The sequence below is a fragment of the Helicoverpa zea genome, chromosome 31, assembly GCF_022581195.2.
Source record: "Helicoverpa zea isolate HzStark_Cry1AcR chromosome 31, ilHelZeax1.1, whole genome shotgun sequence".
Classification (NCBI taxonomy): domain Eukaryota; kingdom Metazoa; phylum Arthropoda; class Insecta; order Lepidoptera; family Noctuidae; genus Helicoverpa; species Helicoverpa zea.
In genome coordinates, this window is record NC_061482.1 from 7321571 (window position 1) to 7342989 (window position 21419).

The following is a 21419-nucleotide window of genomic DNA, read 5'->3' on the forward strand; positions in this document are numbered from 1 at the left end:
GGGGTCGACTTCCAGATTATACGTCGACGACCTACAGATATACACACTATTTCCTATACGAAATTCCAATTCGAGTTTGCGATGTCTATCCAAGGTTATACAATAAAGTCAACATGAAGCTCAGGCCGACAGATGTAGGGTCATGCCTCGTTGTTTGCCGCCTATTATCAAACCTCTACCTCAGACCAAATATACGTGGAAAACTCTAGAAAGCTCAAAATAAAATTTGACAGGTAGAAGCAAAACCAAGATTTAAACTCGCTATTATAAATTCTTTTAACGAAATATATTATATTAAAGGTAGTAAGTATTATAGTAAGATAGGTCTAGCTCTGTAGTTATAACAGAGAATATCAAAGTTTAGCTCAATGCAGACATTGTACTCTCAAGCTCTCATTAGTTCCAAGATGTACAAGATTTTGGCGTAGTTCGAGGTGTAGTACAAGTATAACGTGGACGGACATGCCCCCTCCATGCTGAAGTAGCTCCGTGTTCGTATCGTTAAACGTAATGTTTGGTGCTCTCCGTCAGTAAACACCTTAGCGTTGATAGCCACCTGAGTGCCGGTGAATGCTACATTTCGCCGTTCTTAATTATTTATTTATTTAAACAACAATTCCCGATGATTGCACCAAAGTTAGACGGTGTTTGTTATTCGCCAAGTTCCAGACAGATTTTGTACTCGCGTGGTAGGTTCACTTCCATTGTCTTAGATTTTATTTCTTGAACAGTTTCTATATTATGCTTATTGCAAATAATCATTGTGCTTCTTAGTTTTTCACTAAAATTATCCGTCCGGATGGTTGGAACTAAATTTTAAAATTTGGCAGTCGGCAAATACCTGATATATTATGAAAAAGTGCATGCATAATTTTGATGAGTATCTCAATAAAACTATTGTATGCTATGCGCCATTGTTATAAATGAAGTACCTATAACAGTTAAGTTAGTATTACAGTCATAAAAAAAAATAGCAGACGTGGTTTGTAGAGCTTGTACCTGCTCCAAGTTTATAGAGGTAAGTCCGTGCCTTGCGGCTTAGTCTTCAAAGTGAGTGGCAATCCTAACGATGCACTATGTTTTGAAAGTTCGCTTATTATAAAGTCCTGTTAACTTGCCAAGGTTCCGAGAAATCCTCCAGATCCTATGTTGTATTTTACCGCAATCCCGTTATCAAGTTATCTAAGATTTCTCATTAAAACTACGTCCGCAACCAACTTCTATATAATCTCTGTATGTACAAAGTATTGTTCATAATAGCTCATGGTATACTAATCATCTTCCAGGGTTGCTATTAACTAAGATGCAACTCGAACAAAATTACTTACTTAACGCATAAAACGAAAACAATAAGCAGTCTTTTATTAAAATGAGTAGTTTCTTAGGAATAAAGAAGTAAGCATCTAATTATGAAAGTCGCACAAAGAATGTCGCAAAGTAACTATCAGGGACGGCTCAACGTCAGACTTACATAATATAAAAGAAAAATACATAAATAGATAACACAAACGTATTTTCATGCGAAGGAGACGGCTGTGGCCTTCACGTTGCAAGCTAAATGTCAAGGGTAAGTCCTGGAAGAGCACGGGGGAATATTTTAAAATAAAATCCAGGCAGGGCTCAGCGCTGAGAAAGCTTTTGCAGCTCAAAGTGACAGCCTTTTGTGCGCTTCACTCTCGTGTATATTAAATTGAAGTGTGCTCGCCGGAGCGGGCACGAGATGCAACTTTCTCTCGAATTACATCGTATTCAGATATTTCAATCTTAAACACAATAACTAATATCTTAAATACGTGGTGGGTAGCCCTTTGAAGGTTCTCCTGATCTCGACTCAGCTAATCTAAAATATTCCAGTACATCATTATACCTACAATGAAAACAGAAATGCAATAAATAAAGTCGTTACATTGCTTTGCATGCCCTTGCTTCAATTTATTGAAACGTGAATTATAGAAAATTGTTCCGCTAATAAGGACTAGCTGGTATCTACGTACATAATCTTCGAGATTGATTTGTGAAGGTAACTGTGTAGGCAGTGCCTGTAGGATGCTCTTCTTATTTCTATTTATAAACGACAGATTAGTTTATAACGGAAAATTGTTGAAGAATTTCCATCTTTCAGTTAGCTATAGGAAAGCAAATTGCCACAACACAAGAGTGACCTTATTAGTATTTGTAAGAAGAGAGAATCACGGGGGAGATCTGATCTTGTTTCAAGGCCTGTGCGCCATTAATAAAATTCCCCTTATTTGTTTTGCATATTAAAATTCTGAGAAATAAATTCACAACGGAAAATAAAATTGTTCACTTGAAAGCTGTGTAAAAGAATAATTTGCTTCAGGCTGTATATTGGAACAATAAAAATAAATATGTCTGTGAAGGTGCTAAATATTTGCTCGCTCTTTATCTTGTCGGATTAAGTGGAACTATAGACAAAGTTTCAGCTCCGACTTAATTGCAGTCTGTTTCTTAGGACTCTCAGAATTGCTTTTCTTTACAGAATATTATGAACGTTTGAAATTGAATTTCAAAGTAATGAAAAAGGGACAGGTATTATATATCGTCTTCATAAAAGAGAAAATATCAATTCCAACTGAATGTCACTGTAACACATGTATTTATGTTGCATGTTGGTCCATGCTAATTCTGTTAAGTAATAGTGTCTTATAAGACGGATAACAGAACAAAAAAAACAGTTCCATACCTAGTTAAAACCTAATTCCATAAGTGTAAATTATTACAGAAGGAATTTTTATGCCCTTTACAATTTTTAAGATTTTATTTTTTGTAACAGCTTATCTTTAGTTAGTTTTATAATAACTTGTAAATTATGTAATCAATTTGTTATTCAAGCTTTGATTCTTATGGAACACAAACAAATTATACACTACAAGTAGTCTCAAATATGAATAATAGAGGAGTGAACCGACCGCATGAAACTATGATTGGTGGATAAAATTCATCATAATGTACGGACTGGCACGTTGGCGATGATAGGAATGTACTCAAAGCAAAACAAAGTCGAATTCAGTGACCTTCGTCAAACAAAATATTAGACTCGATTTTGTTGACACCTACCTAATGTATGTACATTCTCACAGTGGGTTCAATAGTTTCGATATTGATAAAGTTGAAGATATTAATAGCGGCAGTTCCTAATATTGGTTTAGTCAGTTGAGATGGCTGTATTAGTATCGCGGGCGTAATAGGTAACTTGTATAAGTAGTGTGTTGTCTGTGTTGTCGCCATATTGGTACTCGATACTGAAGACGACTCGACTAGTATACATGATTACGTTGTACAAGTCTGCATAAATAGGCATTTGCTACTTTATACGCCGAGACAAAATTATTTTTGAAGTTTGGTTTATCGTTGCAGTATAATATATATTTAATGGGCTTGAGAAGCCGGAGTGCAATAATGCATAGTGCAGTATGCCAATGTTAATGAAAGACTACGCTATTTTCACCTTCGACGTTTCAGTTTTAGGAGAACCAAAAAAACGGCATCTACTCTAGTAGGAGACTAGACGGCACCCATTAATTCAGTAAATCGGCGGAGCTCAAATATAATTCTGTCTAAACTCTTTGCTTTACTCTCTTTCTACCTACTCTTTATTTCACATTCTGTGTTACAATGTCGCGAAAGTGTTGAGGAAGTCGATATTTAATTTGTTGTGTCTATTTGGCCGTATTATGTAGTGAAGGTGGTACTTACGTTGATAACAACTCTTTCGCAGAAGTCGTGGTCGTGTTGTATAGGTTCGAACGTCACCACCCCTCCCTGGGGTGGGCGTCCAGGCTCTTCTTCCTGATTGCACAATTTCGGCAGTGACCTGCAAAAGAAAGTTGCTGTTAGATTACGTTAAAAGTATATGGTACATATCTAACTAGGTAACTAAACCATTTAAAAAATGTCGTACAGAAAGAATCTCCCATCATCTAGAAATATTCAATATTCAAACGTCTCCGGATATTGTACGATATTCACGTGTATAAAGCTCCAGGTACGTAATACCTTCCTCGGCAACCCCTCAAGGTTACCTACATCCATGTATGAGCCTCCACCCAAACGTGCTCAAACATGCCACTCGTGTCCTCTCAATATTTCCCAGTTTAACCGCAAAAGCCCTGGCGTTGCCCAGGGTTGCCGTTATCTACTTATTAGTTAAGAGCTACCGAAACTACTGTGAATATATGTTATTTGTTTAACTCTGACAGTATTTTATAAACGGCCCATTATTTGCTTAATAAAGCACCCTGCAAATGTTAGGAGAAAATAGCTCAAGAATCAATACAGATCGGTTACGTTAGTTGCATTTTTTATGCAATGCAAATGTGAAAAAAATGCCTATTCATGTCCTCTGCAACATGCAAATAGCGTTCATCAAATGTCAAAGCGATAACCCTAAACTAAAGAGGTGCTGTAAAACCGCTGCGTGGCGTCGTCGTCAGCACTCGAGCCCGAGACTCGATTCACGTTGTTTTTCTAAAATGCTCCCCTTATCCCCGCGATCGCTCTTCATTCGGCTTCAGATGCTCTCCACACGAGATGGCTTGATGACGCCACTACAAATGTGCCGATTACAGGCACACTTGACACTGCTACGCCACTTTATTACCCCTTTTTGGTTACTTTACTCTTTTTGTTTTGTTCATCATTCAATTTGGGCACACGGGTCAGTGTTCGTCACAATAATGACAGACGGCAAGATTTAGTAAAAATATTCAAGAAAAGTGTATTTGTGTGTTCGTTTGCAGTGATGCACCCCTACGTAAACGTCTACGTTACTTCGTTTCGAAGATATGTATAGAGCTTATAATCTGAAAGGTTGCGAGAGAAAATTGTCAGTTACAATATTTTACAAAATATGACTGAAAGGTTCGAGGAAAAAGTTTATTGCGGAGATTGAAAACAGGTTATTAAAGTTAGGTTTGAGAGGCTTTTGAAAGAGCTGTAATACACATAATTTGAGACATAGAAGTACCTATATCAAAACGTATCTATTTGTTTAAATATTTGCTGAATCTTGAATGTGAAGGGCTTCCCACGCTATAAGGGACACGGTTGCAATAAAAATCAAATGTAATAAGCCTATAATCATGGTGTGATTAGATGTTGCGACTTCAACTTGACCTGGGAGGCCACTGTTGTACCTACGAGTATTATATGGGGACAATTGCCGGTTGTGATTGATAAATGTGAAGCATAAATGATATAGGCAGTTACGTAGGACGTAAATGTCAATTCTTTCACGGTCATGCAATTGTTTACATTTCTTTTTGCACGTTGTGGATTTTACAGCGCTTTCACACAGGCGCACTTTTGTCGTGCGTATCAAAACGTAGCCTGTACGCGCGACGAATTCCGACCGCCAAAAATCTATCGCTGTTAGGCTCATTCGTAAATTATGCTACAAACCTATAGTCGGTAAAAGACTGCTACGAAAAGTGATCTAGTGTGCGATGGCTTTAGATTTAAAGGATCAATACCAGTTACTAAAATGTTCTCAAATCCGCTTGACGGACAGAGAATCGTAACAGCGGCTGCTATTGAAGCTACCAGGTATGTACAACTCGCTTTCGGAAACAGGGGGAGGCTCTTGCATTATCATCTACCTGTATTGTGAAATTTTCGGAAAGCTACCAAGCTACGACAGCCCTAAAGGATATCGAGACCTTCTGTTATCTCATGCAATAATTTAATATCAAACGCATTTAAATAATTTAACCTTAATTATAATATTTCAATCGGGTTATCGTTAAATGACGCCAGCCACTGTGATTATCGCATTTTGTTTAATTAAACAGAGGATTCCAAAATAACATGATCATTATAGTAATGAGGTTCTGATATCACCTCTCATAATAGTATTGTCGGCTTCTGTGATTAAAATGGCCCTATGCAATTATAATGTTCAGTTTTAGTTCATGACAATATTGTTTATATCACTTGAACGAACGAATTAAACTTTACTGTATTTTAGATTCTATAGTGTAATAAATTATACAAATGCAAGAACCCAATAAACATTTTGATATGACAGTAAAGGCGCCCAGGGAGAATTTCGGCCAAGGCGGCTGTTTTCGAGCCTAAGGACATCATCCAGCTACGGAGAACGTGTTATTAGTGTTTAAGAATTCGCGCACACACAGGTGCATTCTCTATACCTTCACATAGTATTCACTTCTTCGATCATAGGAACGCTAATCCGCCACGACAAGTTTTAAAAGTGTTTTGGATAATTTTGAATATCATTTTTACAAAAATGTTAAAGTGGTTTTATTCTTATTTAATTTTCAGTTTTTGTTAAAGTATAACACGATTGTTTTAAATAGTCTATACCCAATCAATTACAAAGTTCTGAGGTTTCGTTATTTTAGCGCGAATCATTCAGTGGTTTAATTTGTTGTAAAAGAGTTAATTTAAAACAGAGCCCTTCTTGGCAGTTCCGTCTATTTTCACTAAACAAATAAATACCTATTGCCGAGAAATAAAACAAATGCACCAAACGTCTCGATCGTATAAAATCGATGTTGGCGTCGCGGGAGGGACACTGCAATCTATTTAGATAATGCTCGTTTGCTTACCTGATACAATTTAAGAATTAAATGATTTTTGAAATTTTTGTTACTTTGTTCGGCCATTGTTTTAGTTCAACACGTACCTAAATTTATTGTTTTGAGACACTGCAAACAATATAAATATTCTCCGAACTCGAAGCTTTTTATCACAACAAACAAAAACTCACAAACTATGACTACAGCTTTCACCATGGACCACGAATACTTAATATAAATTCAATGTCAACTTTTCAATAAATTAATGGAAGCGAAGTAATTAAATTTATGAATTCAGTATTCAGCGACACTTTGTTTGTAAATTGACCACTTATCGATACTGGAAATTGTCAAGTATCTTCCACACTTGACCTTTGCAGACACTCAAATAAAACAGAATATTTTATGTTTTGATTGCACTTTCCCAGCCGACTTCAAACAAAGTGTTAGAAGTTATCATTAAAACTTGTACTTTTCGCTTTTGCTTATTTCCGTAGTTAATGTTTCCTTTGTAATTACGTCTCTGTTTAACGTTCGTAATGAAAGCTTATAAAACTAAAAAAAAAAACAGTGTTCTTGAAAATATTTTTGTGTATAAACGACAAAAGAAAAATTCTATAAATAAAATCAACTTTCACCAAAAGTGCATTCTAGGTAAAAAAGTACATTCATCATTAAATGATTTTATTTTGCAAATCGGTCAACGAAAAATCAAGATAGATAAGAGAAGTAAAAAAAAAAAACAAGTAAATATTTTATTAACTTTCATGTAATCATTTGACAGTTTTTTACGTAATAATTAAAACAGTCCTAATCCGAACTTACGAGTTTTCCTCATCTGGGTCTTCATTGTCGGTGTCCGAATCCCGAGCACCACGGAAGAAATGGCAATAAGTCGCCATTTCCATCATGGTTGGGACGGTGTTAACTTGCGGAGAGATCGCGATGGACTAACAGCCCTCGAGCCACTGAGAGCGATGCAACCACCCCGACCCCCGGCGCCGCCAGCGCTGCAGCCTGCCACTTACACTGCCTCTACCACGCATTTATCAATACATTCTCGAACTTACCTTGTCGTTTCCATATTTGAGTATCAAATCGATACTACGTAAAATTCTACTTTATTTTATTTGTTATTAAAACATTATTTTCACTTCCCAAATAGGCTAGACGTCTCATATTTTAAGTTAGGCCTATTTTAGCGTTGCTTCAGCTTAAATATACCCCGAATTTATTAGCATTTTCATCGGTATCGATACAGTGGTAAGGGAAGCGCTATTTTTGTTTTAGCATTGATTTATTAACTTACATTTTTAATGTGACGTGAAGGATGTGATGTCAGACTGCATGCTACGTTCGATTGCATAATTAATATTACACCTGTTATTACCCAAATAATGTATTAATTAGTGGAATTTCACCTAAGAAAATATATTCTGTGATTTGTTTTTAGGTGAGGTGTATTTTTTATTAATGTTGTAACTTGTAACTTAGAAGCACTTAACACCATTACTGATACGTACATATACTTAGTGATTTTTATAAAGGTAATCTGACATGGACTTTTTAAAACACATTTCTTAAATTAACACAAAAAATCACTATGGCGTTTGATCAAATTGTACTTAGTACCTAATAAAAAATATATTTCCTTAGTTTTCAAATGAGGAAGGCTCCAGTTACTGAACTAAATCATGTGTAGGCATATTATTATAATTATCTTTGTGTGACAGTTGATATATGGAACATTCTTTTAAGCATATCAGCCAAAACTTTTACATTAAACCATTAAGATGCACGAAAACATAAATTCAATATAAACTTATGAGCTCAATGATTAAAATGATTTACGACGAATAAAAACTGGGTTTGACGAAACGGAGTAATTTTATGTCAAATTAACCTAATTGTCGTGAAGTACGAAGTCGAGGCAGGATGGGTAATTACGACGGAAGTGTGAGTATCCATCGATCGTAGGAGCGGTGCGCCAAAATTGCCATAGTCCATTTCAATTTAGTTTGCACACAGTTTCTGTATGAATGTGAAAGGTTGGAACAGATTGGAACAACTACCAACGATTAAAAAAACCTGTTATTGCCCTATGCCAGAACTTTTTTATTTCATCTACTACGATTCATTGAAACGTTTTATGTGTTTAATGGAGCTGCGTTTGTTTAGGGAAATATTTTTTTGAAACTTTTCGTGAAACATGAAATTGTTTGAGAGGAAGTCTGCTCGTATTGCCAAAATTCTACATAAATGGACTGAAAGAGAGTACTTTACAGGATATAAAGGTCACACTGTCGCACAAATCTCGCATCAAGTATATGTGAGTTGAAGTGCTGCAATTTGTCACGAATAATGAACAATTGTGCTCATTACATGTTTCTGAGTGCAATTTAATAGAGCAATAAATAGTACATAACAAGTGTATGCTGTACGAAACGTAAATTTCGATTGGAACAACAGTTTGCCGGCGCATTGAGTCCGCCTGCAAAACAAACATATATCCACTCAATTCTGTGTGGTGGTCGCGCTAATTAGCAAATGCACTTTATTATTACTAGTATGACAAACATGAATACTGGGGTTTTTTGACTGATGATAATATTGGGCTACTAAGCTCAGTCCGAGACTAAGATCAGCATAAACATCTTGATGAATAAACACGTAAACAACTACGTACATTTGCATCGTTATGCAATCTCGGGAACGTATTTAAACACGCTGTTTAAAATACACTCATGGTTAAAAATAGTTGATATATTCAAAATTCCGACGACATAATATTGTGCGAAGACCAGTATTTCCCACTTAACGTATGTTTGTGCGTTTGAGCATTAACAGAGTTCCAGCCAGCCTCTAAAATAAGGTTGTGCTAATAATAGGCGAGTGTTGAGCGTGGTACGCTTTGGTAAATCATAATAAATAGAAACTCATGCGTAGGCATCGGTCACAGTGACAAAACTCACCAAACTTTCCGTGAAAACGGAAATGTTTTAGCAAGCTTAGCAACAAGATTTTTTCGATTAGAGATCTCTCTGACATGCACATTACGTCTTACACATATTTGCAAACGTATTTAATGGCGCAATTTGAATTCAGTAAATTAAAATACTGCACAATATTTTTCAATTCCAACAAAATATGTCTTGTTCTTAACGGTGTTACAGTAGTGTAAGAAGAAAAGTGTTTATTTCTATGATGGTCTAGCAACAATGTTAGTAACTGCGATGATTTTGTACTAGAACATACTAAAATATTGAATGTTTATAACGAATTCAAAATTGTGTCACTTAGTGATAAACCCAAGCCCTTATAAGAATAAAAAAAAATACCATTTTGAAATACAGTCTCGGAAAAATATGTTACTAAAATCCTTCTCTAACCGTCGGGATGGCAAATACTATTTTATTAGAACAAGCACCGATGCTTGAACGCTATCTGTAGTACAATTGAGAAGTACGTGACATAATTTCGAGCGATATTCGCTCAGGGTTACATAAACAGTAGACTTAAGGACTTCAAGGTGGCATCGTATGATTTTGGCCGACTTCACTCTATCCAAGAAGTGCGATGATGACGCCGCACAAACAATATGCATGGCGAATGTTCACACACACAAACGTATATTCGCATTCAGTTCATACAACTAACATATAAAAGGTACGAAATCGTATGCGTGTATGCTGAACTATATAGAATATCTAGGCAATTTAATTTAATCAGTTTCATTAGACTAGTTTTCAATTACGATTAATGTCGCAGTGCACAACAATACAATAAAATTACTTTAGCTTGTGCGACTTAAACTAGCTCACGCTAGCGATCTTAGTAATTTCATTAAGACATGAAAAATAAAGTATTTAGTTATATATGACTAAACACTAGGATGATGAAGTTTTAGATTCGTAACTTAAAATTCTCCACTTAACTTTTATTGTATGTCTTATACCATGATTGCAGACCATCTATGCAACAAGATTCCTGTTTGGTCATGAACTGAAAAATGACAACCAGGTAATAACTGTAGCAGCATATAATGATGGATGGAACGAGTGTTAAGGGTGGCGTGGAAGGCAGACGATCTCGCGTATGGATGGAGATCTCAAGTGTTATCAGCAATGAAGACCTATTTTGTTTGTGACAAGATAAGAAAAAACTCGCTGAGCTGTCGGCTAATCTCCAGCAGTGAAGAGCCACCAGAAGAAAAATACCAATTCTCGAAAAAACGCTCGGAATTGCTGTCCGAAATTCAAAATTAGGGCGCTGTCGGTTAGTGTTGTCAAGATCAACATACATTGCCGTGTTACGTACACAGTTAATTTGGGAGTGCAGTGTGTGACGAGCGTTCTTCGCGACACATTTAGATTAACCACGCTTGCGCGCTTTTGTTCAATGTCGGTCGGGTACCCGGTGTGTTTTCAAGGTTTCACTAAAATCATTTCAGTTGTTCAGAGATTAGCGTCTAAATAACCATTTTGAATGTTAATTACGTTGTTTATATTCGCGTAGCGGATGTGATACACAGATAATTGTACAGGAATTTTATCTCAAATTCTTCGGCATAAAAATAAGGACAATTGTCAGTAATTTAATATGATTATTTAACTCACAAATCAAACTCACATTATTCATACCTAAGTTAGGATATAGCCCATGGAAAAAGCATTTCGGGACGCTGTAGGATTAGCTGTATATGCGTATGCATTCGTCTTTGGCCTAATTTCTTAGGATTATAGTAGCCCACTTCCACCAAAACCCAACAGAACCAAATATTTTCAACGTCTTAACATGCAAAACTAAGCCCCTTTCTTAACATATCCTTTAAAGATTATTGAAATATTTGTATGTCAGTTGAGACCATCATATCGCCAGTCCATTAATCTTTTTGTAAATCCCGCCAATGATGTCAGTTAACGTCACGCCGTTTCCTACTCATCTCTAACGTTGTCAATAATTTAAATATTTCTGTTGAATTTGTTCCTCCGTCGAGTGCAATGAGTGATTTTCATTTCCTTGAAACTGTAATGTGTTTTCCCAAGAAACGGAAGTTCAGTTTAAAGTAATATTTTACGTTTAAGTTATTTTTTCTCCACATGTTATGATCCATCATAGTCTTGCTTGCCCTTGAAGAAGTACGGTAACTTTTGGAATGTGGAGTTAGGAATTGTTCTTATTGTGATCGATAGTATCAGTATATTGTGTTAAAACTAATATGAGTTTTAAGAACTAGCTGCTTGAACGAATACTGTTTAACCTTTGCACTATCAACACCTTTATAACAAGGACTACCTACGAAACTATGAAATATTGAGAAGATTTTTGAAAAACATACTAAACTTTGCCCAAGATAGAATATTTCCGACCACAAAAAGGATGATGTTCTTTGATCTCACTGCTGAGAATCCGCGATGATTGACCACGAGAACAGACAGCTTTACTTTAAATGTGTGTTTGGTCAGTTCAGAGACGAAAATTAGATACTGTTAACATATTTGTTTGTTTCTATGTCTATCAGAATTCTGGAACATTATGGTCAAAGAATTTTGAAGAAGTCACTCATTGCTTATCCTACCTACAGTTCTGATTAAAAGACAAAGGAAATGACGTTCTTTGAGTGAACTATTGTGCCGAGCTAGTCTTAAACACAACCTCTGTAAGACAGACTACTCAGGCAGTATGTTCAAGAGCACCGGTAATTTATCCAGTAAATACTTTAATGCTACTTCAATCAGGAACATCATTGAATTAATGTTTAATGTGCACTACGCGAACGAGAGACTTATTCAGTATTTTTTCAGAAACTACTGGATTATTGTTTCAACACGTATTTTATTCAGCTAACAGTAGAATATAACTGTGTTTTGTATGAATACAAGCTATGCGTGACATTTCAAGAGCAAAGAGTCTTAAATCGTTGTTAGAATGTGTCTGATTATTCTGCAAAAGGATTGAGGATGTAAACATACTGTGTACCGGGTAAATATACTGTTATTTTTATTCAAATATTGTATAATAAAACTTGACCACATTTCACAATATTTTTTGTAGTTTTTTATGTCACCCTTTAATAAAATAGAATGTTCCGAATATTGTGTACGAAATTCCTATACAAATCATATAGACAACAAACAACTATAGTCAAAAACCAGGTCAAGAAAAAAAACCATGTACACAATTTAGAGTAATGAACATCAAATTAGTAATTTCGCGGACGTAATAGCTAATCTTGCAGCTACTAATGACGTCGGCTTCATTAAGACGAGGACCTCGCAATGTTGGGACAACGCCGAGAGGAGACACGATCGACCCAAATTAAACCCACCTCGTCTTCTAGGTTAAGGGTTATTGACGTAACTTGCCGATTCGGGAAATTAAAACTGTATTAAAGGTGAGTTTAGACACGTTTAAAATACGCACATCGTGAATTCCAGCACAGTAGTTCATTGTTGTAGTGTAATGTAAACAATCTTTAAGTTAATTTATATTATTTACTTTGAATCGAACAAATCCTGAAATATATAAAATTTAGTATTCACAAAGGCACTTATCGCGTCCGTGGCTTACTCTCAGGCTAAGCCAGCTTAAGCGGTGGCAAAACAGCTGATTGGCTAATCATCTCACAGCTGCTACCTCTCGGAGAGAAACTAGATAACGCAGCCTCTAAGGTTGCTGGTACGTGTAAGTTAATAAGTTATTCTAGCTTCGAGACTCTGATAACTTAAACTGCAAGGATGCGAACAAACTATCTGCAGACTCGGGGCAAATTTCACACGTACTTCCCTGTTTGCTCAAGTCACCTATATTGAACGCTAATTATGCAACATAATTTGTCGTCCTTAAGTAGTTAGGATACGTTATATAGGAAGTTTAACAATTATGGATCAATAAAATCGTGTCAAAAAACTTCCTTTTTGAAGCTATGCTATAAAACTAAATTGAAATTTGGCAACCTCATACATCTCAATAGATGTAATTGCGAATGCAAGCACTAGCATAATTTTGACCAAATCTCTAAATAAGATGCACTGAACATTTAATGTACTGTAATTAACACGAAGTAATAAAGTAAATGCGTCTCGCAATGTAAAGGTCAATGTCTAAGAGCTTCTCTGCACGAGTCAGAATGCTTAACCTCTATTCCTTTGAGTTGTTAGCGAGGGAAATCCTCACACAGACTAATCCATTAAAGGATGTAGATAGTGGAAGGATGTAGTGCAGGAGACGTGGTCTTTGCCTCGTGTGACACCCACACGAGGTTCCGCACGCCGCCATTTCCTCACAGACATGAAAGCAAGACCACAAATGTGATGAATACGGCGAAACGTTCTACTCAATATGTCCACACTATTGCGTTTACAATAAAGTTAGCTAGAACACCCTACTTTTATATGCAAATAAATGTGTCGTGCTTCATGACGTGTTACGTTTAACTAACACTATTTCACGTTATTAAATAACTCCACAAACAACATTGAGTAGAAAGCAAGCAGAAAGAGCACACGACACTATATTGAATTTTATATTTCCACTCCGCGAATTTAAATTGTATTAAGGATTTTAAACTGATTGAACAAAGTTGCTCCTCTACTGCGTAATCTAATGTAGTCTACTGACGTAGTCGGACTAAATTAAATCAAAATCCGCAGAAGGTAATACAATTTGCTCGGTCATCTATTTCCGGAATGCAGCTGCGGTTTCATTGATATTAAAAGAATCTTTTAGATAAAAGATATCAATGTGCACTATTAAAAAAATATAAAAGCACTTCGCTTTGGATAATACCTACTACGCCATTTGGCACTGCATAGTCTACGAACGAACACAGTGGGTAATATTCAAACGAAAAATATTAGAATAAGACGGACCCGAGGCGCAGTGCAGATAAACTGATAGTAAAGGGTGGGAGGTAACTGGCCTTAGTATAAAGCAAAATATAACACAAATGTAAGGGTCAGAAGGATCATTTTACTTGTTTACGTCACTAATTACAATTATTGTAAAACCACTTCTTTTAAACGCGAATAACATCAGGCAAAAAGAGTTCACGCCCCAAAAGTCGCGATTAAGATGAACTATGTTTACCTTTTTATACAACGAGAACTATATAGTATGCTCAAGTACAGATTAAAGAATTCTATGTTATTGAGTTAGCGGTCTCATGTCCTTGTCTAAAGGAGCTTGCAAGCGGAATCGAGTGTAAAGGAGCAATTTACTACTCCAACTACCGTCTTAGCTATGTTTGGTTTGAATGTAGGACAATGTGGGGAGCGTTATGTAATATTGAGGATAACCGCAATTCCGCAATTCCGGTAAATGGGTCTTGATGTTAAGATACGGTAAGTATGTTTGATTGTGTGTGTGATTTAACATCTGTACTAGTGTTTCTACCTCGAGAGATTTACTGTAATGAATAGAATATGTTTTGATATTTATTTATCACTGATATAAACTACGTCTAATGTGCCAATTTTTTGCCTAGTCTGAATAATCGATTTTATCGTAGCTAAAGATTAAGTTCCTATTTTTGGAATCATTAATTCTACGTTACTGAAGAAGTACTTTATCAATTTTAAACGCAACACTTCTCAAGATTTCTCTTTTTGCGTTTAGAGTGTTACAATACATACTGGGCGATGTCTTCCGAGTCGCGAGATATAGCTTCCAAGCATCTTGATCATAATGTCTGTAACTGTAATGAAACTTCACGAGGAGGGTCCCCACGTCAAGTAAGTCCTTATAAAACGGATTTTATTTGTCTCTTGCAATTCTCATGAGAAAGAGGGTGATATGTCGTCTCCTTTTCGTGATTTTATTACTTCGCAAAGAATCAATACTTTTGTTCTGTGCAATTGTGGATGGAACTGGTTTCGACAACGAGTGTCTGGCTCTAAACAGAGATTATCTAAAGGGGAGAATTCTTAAGATATACCTAAGTACCCTGTTATTGCTTTGTACTGGTCGACCAGGTCTGAATAATTTTAACTCGTTAGTTCTTTTTTTCAATATCCTCAATACAAACTGAATACTTTGCTTTTAGAAGGTACGCGTGGACGTAGATATCTCAGCATATTGAGTTTATAATCTTTCTGTGTCGGACACAGGTAGAAGCTCGAGTGATCATTCATCAAATTAACTTCCAACTATCATCAACATATACAACAAAAACGTTTGTTACATATTGTTAGCGATCCGCCGCAATATACGCAGTATCAATCAACATATTCTGAAACGTTTACATTAGTCTCCATATTCCTCTCGGCGTGCTATCCGCAATATCAGAGAACGTTCTTTAACCCCTGTAATAACTTCTATCAACAAAATAACGGAAGCTTCTATCGATTATAATACGCGATTGAAATTCCGCAAATCATCCCGCAGTCCGCGTCAATAGAACATCAACCTTTTTCCAAAACACATGTTATCGAGGCCATCTACAAGATGTATATGAAATATTACTAGTACTAGTGAATATGTTATAATAATAAATGCAAGGACAGTCGACGTGGCAGAACATTCGTAAGACCTACTACGTTGAAGTCAGCTTTAGAACGGAATCAAAGGAAATAGCGAGCGAAGCAAGAGGGGGATCAGCGCAGAGCGGTTCCCACATGCGGTAATCCCGGCTGGAATAATGCAGCCGCAGTGATAATGCCGGCTCGTTGGGGAGCCTCGAATGCCAATCGGACAATTTATTGACTTTTAGATACACGCCAACCTGAATATCAACTTCATAATCTTAAGTAAATATTGTTATTGTTTTTAACGATTGAGGCAGTATTTCCAGATCGTTAAATGAGTATCGACAACTAAAGATTAATGAGAATAGATTTGTGCGAGTTCACTATAAAGTAATCCATATACATATATCAACGTGATTGAAAAATTTATTGTCTACTAAACCTATTTTATGACCTATATTTCAACGTCTGCATTTATTCGTCTGCTGGAGTTTAGAGAGTTTTATCCATGCCAATGATGAAAACTGTGGTGTCGGCGTAAGTTGCGGTACGTTTTGTTGGCCGCCGACGCTTCAGAGACATCAACAAAGGATCACAGTGATGCATGGCGCATTAGCTCAATCATTTCCGATGACTGGTTCAACGATACGCGGCGTAGTGATCATGACTCATGCATGTTATTATAATATCTTTATTGATCCCGATTGAGAGCTGTAATTCGAACATAATCACGCAGAGTGCGGCGGGTTTGCAGCATCCAGCGCGTTACGTTTACGACCTCAATCATAGATATTTTTACAGCTCCCAGAGATCGTCTATAGACTTGGATGTCCAGTAAGTAATGCCACAGTGAGTAATGTCCATCAATACAAAAAAAGTTGTACGGGGAACTGAACCGATACAAATATGAGACATTTCGATGGTGATTTTGACATCCTGATTCCTGCGGCTGATTAATCTACGTTTTGAATCTGTGGAAGTCTGAAACGTGAGAAATGTAGGATGGATGTAATGCGGGTGTTAACAAAAATGTTGCGACTACACTCACCAGACATCAGCTCAGTGTTAGAAGTTAGTAGCGGCAGCTGCAGACCAGCAGAGCCGGCGAGGCCAGCTCACTCACCAGCACATGTCGAAGTAAGCCATTGCGGCGCGGAGCGACATGCGTGCGGCGGCGCGTGCAGGCGACGCTGTTCGCGCCGAGTGCCTGCCGCATGCCGCTGGCGCAACCAGCGCACATGTATTGTGACGTCAACAGGACACATCCTCACCGCAAACCGCTTTACGACCGCTGACTAGCTGACGCCCCCGTACATTACAACACTCTACACCGATATTGGGACGCTACATTCTACTTGCGATACGTACCTTTGGTCTCCGCCTTCCTCTGGGGCCCGGGGGCATTCCTGCCTCGGCCTGAGGACAGGCGTCAGCCCCCATTTCTCGACCAACTCTATGCGAGCAATGGTGGCTGCTCAACGACAATGTGTCATCGGCTCGGAGCTGGTGCGCTGCAGCGGGGACGCGGCGGAGAAGCCGGCTGGCCCGCGGCGCCCCCCGGCCGGCTCGTGGCGCGCGCCGCGGCCGCCACCTTACTCGCGAGCCATGCCCGCGCTTCGGCTTCGCGCCTCTCGCCTCGCTCCTGCGCTACGCCCGATCCTGGGTCGCAGCGCTCTTCATAATGTGTTTAGAGCGGTGCGCGGGTCCGCGGTCGCATCGCGCCGTCCGCCGACACTGCGGCACGCCCGTACGGCCGGGCTGCCTCAAGCACCGCGCACCACTCGCGACCTGCGCAACTTTACCGCCGAATTTTCCTCGCTACGAGCGCGCGTTCTGCCGCGCGAATTTTATCGCTGTCGATGGACGACTAACGTTAACTAATATTACGATGATTATGTGAGAACGATTCGATATATATTTTGGATATGTATGGTATGGCTACCGCTGTCGGCGGAGCGTCGTCGGCGACGGTTCCTTACGTAATGCGTATTCGGGACGCGTGCGGAGGCACCTCACCGGGTGCGGCGAGTCATGTCTCGACGGAGATCCGCGTGGCGGTCGCAAGGCACGGGCCAACGAGTGTATCACCGTGGCGCGGCGGCAGAGTACTGGAGCAGGCGCGCGTGCGTGGTCCCGGCGCGCCCCGCGCTCCCGGCCCCCGCGCCCCGCGCCGCACGCGTATCGACACCGCCCGCCAACCACCGCAGCGCACGGCGCGGCCCGCGCCTGCCACTCGCGCGTCACGCCGCGCCGCTGCACGCCTGCACCGCCGCACCGCCGTACCGCCGCACCGACACACGCAACCCCCTACACCACTTCCTAGAAAACATTCGCTTTCCTTGCCCTTATTACTTCTGGCTGGAATTTAATTCACTTTCTGATGTTTGTCGTAGACGAGTCTCCGCACAAGTCAACTATTTAGGGCTGCGTTCCACTACATCGCGGATTTATAGACTTGGTAATAATAAACAACTGATGAGAAGCATGATTGTTATGGAAAGCTGAAGTAGTTACATAATAGGGATTTACATGGGCTGCAAGTTCCGTTTGCGTGGCTAGGTCGGGGCCAGCGTGGGCTGGTTGCGGCGGGCGCGTGGTGCCGGCTGCTCGCTGCACGTATGCGCTGGCTCGAGTGGCGGTGCAGCGCCGTGGCAGACTGGTCGCCGCCGATTCACTCACTTATCTAGATCAAAGGTTGCTACGGCTGCCGAGTGCAACTTGAGCCAAGTAGCCGACCTTCATGTAGAGTGAGCCATATATAACCAAGCGGTAAAATAGGTAAACTTTTGGTTAGTACGAGTATGTACGCTGACTTTAAAAAATACAAACTGCAATTTGTTTTTAACAGACGCAGTTGGCGAGTCGAATCGAATATGCAAATGTTAGAAAAAGTATAAATAATAAAGACAATTTGCTTGTTCGCCAGCTGAACTGTTTAGAGAGTTCTTCTTGTTTGACTTCTATGTTACACTTTTAAAGAAGAAATAAACTCCAGATTTAGAAGTCCTACTGTTATAAATATCGATTTGTCTGTAAGATTATTAATTCAGGTTTATCTATTGCAGCTTGGTCGTATTTTAGTATTTGGCAATGAAGAAATGACCCATTTCCGATAATAAGGCTTTTTAATCCAGGGTACGTCTGAATTTTATTGTCATAAGGTCGATGTATCTAACAACTTTCCGGGACTATAGTCATAAATAGTTCTAATACACATAGTATTAGAAGAATTATATTTTAACACAAAAACAATTTGATTAAAAGTTGCAAACCGTCCACGTAAAGGTACTTTCTTATACTTTCAATAATTTTCACAGTGTGAAGCAACCGATCAATCTGATGAAACAAATAATTCAGGGTAACGTGATTGTTGGCTGACCTTTACACCTTCGTACCACGCTCGTAATATCATTTTCCATATCGGGAACCAATACTTTATTGGACGACGTTCCACGGGTGCGCCTCAATCTCCTATTCCCATTTATTTCCATGATAAACACAGCAAAGAAAATTCAAAGGTGAGCTGCAAAGATACGGAGTCTATATAATATTGACCGCTGCGGAATTCAAAATATGCGCTCATATCTTTGCGCGTGCGCGATGCACAATACACGAGGAGAATAGACAAATGGAATGCCTCTTCACTGTGTACCTGAATACGTCTTATGGAATCCTATTTCACAACTAAAATATTGCAGCATTTTTTTTATAGTTCTTATGGAAAATTTTATTCTCCATTTAAAAGTTCTTTTACTTTTATAAAGTTGTATTAAATAATTACAGTTGTAAGTAACAGTAATCAATAAAAAACAGCTGACTTTTGAAATGGGAGTGAATAAAGTGATGTTGCCGTTCTGTTCGGTATGTAGGCCACTAGGCTGGACTTAAGTGTGTCAGTGCTACTCAGGATTACGCAGGATCGGATCAATGCTTTCGTACGTGGAAATATTGCAATGCCCATTCAGGGATGAAATTTTGGGTTGCGGGTTTCTTTTATTTATTGTATTATTTTTGTGATTTATATTTTTGTGTTTTTGCCTCTCTATAAATAAAACGAAGGTCCCTTAAAACATAGAACTATTAACGAATACTTTTGCTCCAAGTATTTTAATCCCTACCTTAATGATATAAAACTTATAAAATTAATCTTACTTCAATTCTAAGTATAAATTTAAAGGTAAGTTTCGTTTTAGATGAGTTTTTATAGCTATAAGCGGCTATAGCTATAATAATATATATATATGTATAAGCGGCTGATAAACAATTTGAAATAGAATTTTGTATGGAGATAAGTTTAACCCAAGAAACTGCTATGGGGTATTTTACCGGCTACGAAAAGTATTTCCCTCGGGAATCGGCAGAATTCACGGGAAACTGTTCGTCTACTACATCCAATTTGATTGTATAATCACACATTGAGATTCACAGCAATGCTCATCAAATATAATGATTTAGTCGACACTAACCTGAAAATCCAGTAGCTACTGAACTAGGTAGCACAACACTTTAAATTATTTTTAGCTGGCCTCCGACCTCGTGTTCTAACCATTTGGTATGCTGAAGACAGAAATGAGGTTGAATACTTACGAAGATATATACAACCTCAGCTCGGTGACAAAGAGGGGGAACAGCCCTATGCCCGGGGTTAGACCACGGTGCAATTTAGCTAGAGTCGGGTATTGCGGTTTGACCCAAGCAAAACATCTGTGTGAGTATTCAGTAACAATTTCGAACAAACCATAGGGTTTTTACTTCTACTGTGTACTTAGAACTGTGACTGTAATGTTTACTTATTTGCTATTTCTATTTAAAGGATGTAGTTATAACCTGCTTTAAATAGTAAATAGGTTTGGTACCGTGCCAATTATTTGTAGTAAATTAAAAAAATCCCTATGTTTTTTTTTATAAAAAAAAGTTACACTACGCTTAAAGTCCGCCGATTTAAAGAAGGTATTTTCTAGTGAATTGTTTTCTAAGAGCTAATTAAACTATTGCAACAAAATACCGTTTCTCGAACGTAACTAACAAAGGTTTGCAACCTGAAGAGAACGAGGTAATGAAAGGCCATTCCTGAATGAACAGGAAGCAATTAACCTTCACAATGTCAGGACGCAATACTTGTATCCTTAGATGGCTCGTGTAAAGGTCGTATTCAACATGTGTAGTAGCGAAGATGGGATATGACGCGGAGGGAAGTATTCCGGAATCCATCGAGCGCAGGTAGAAGCGCATCCGCGGGATGCTCGCCTCGTGACATACATAACTTATAATGTTATGGAGATTAATCGCCTTTGCATTCTGGAACACTGAAGAAGCTGATTTCAAAGGCATAGCTCATTTGAAAAGTACATAGGCAGTGATGTTGGATTAAGATCTGAGATTCATGAAACCAATC

At 38.3% G+C, this 21419-nt stretch overlaps 1 protein-coding gene across 4 annotated transcripts in view; it reads right to left on the reverse strand.

The window, feature by feature from the left end:
* The window catches only part of LOC124645328 (potassium voltage-gated channel protein Shaker), a 301935-nt gene that overhangs the window by 25039 nt on the left and 255477 nt on the right, over positions 1–21419 (reverse strand). For 3 of the 4 annotated variants that reach the window (XM_047185128.1, XM_047185130.1, XM_047185129.1), the window contains exon 2: positions 3718–3835. In XM_047185128.1, coding sequence (XP_047041084.1) covers positions 3718–3835 — 118 coding nt within the window. Of the gene's footprint in view, positions 1–3717; positions 3836–17392; positions 18129–21419 lie in introns of those variants that run through there. The other variant, XM_047185131.1, reaches the window with a different exon arrangement.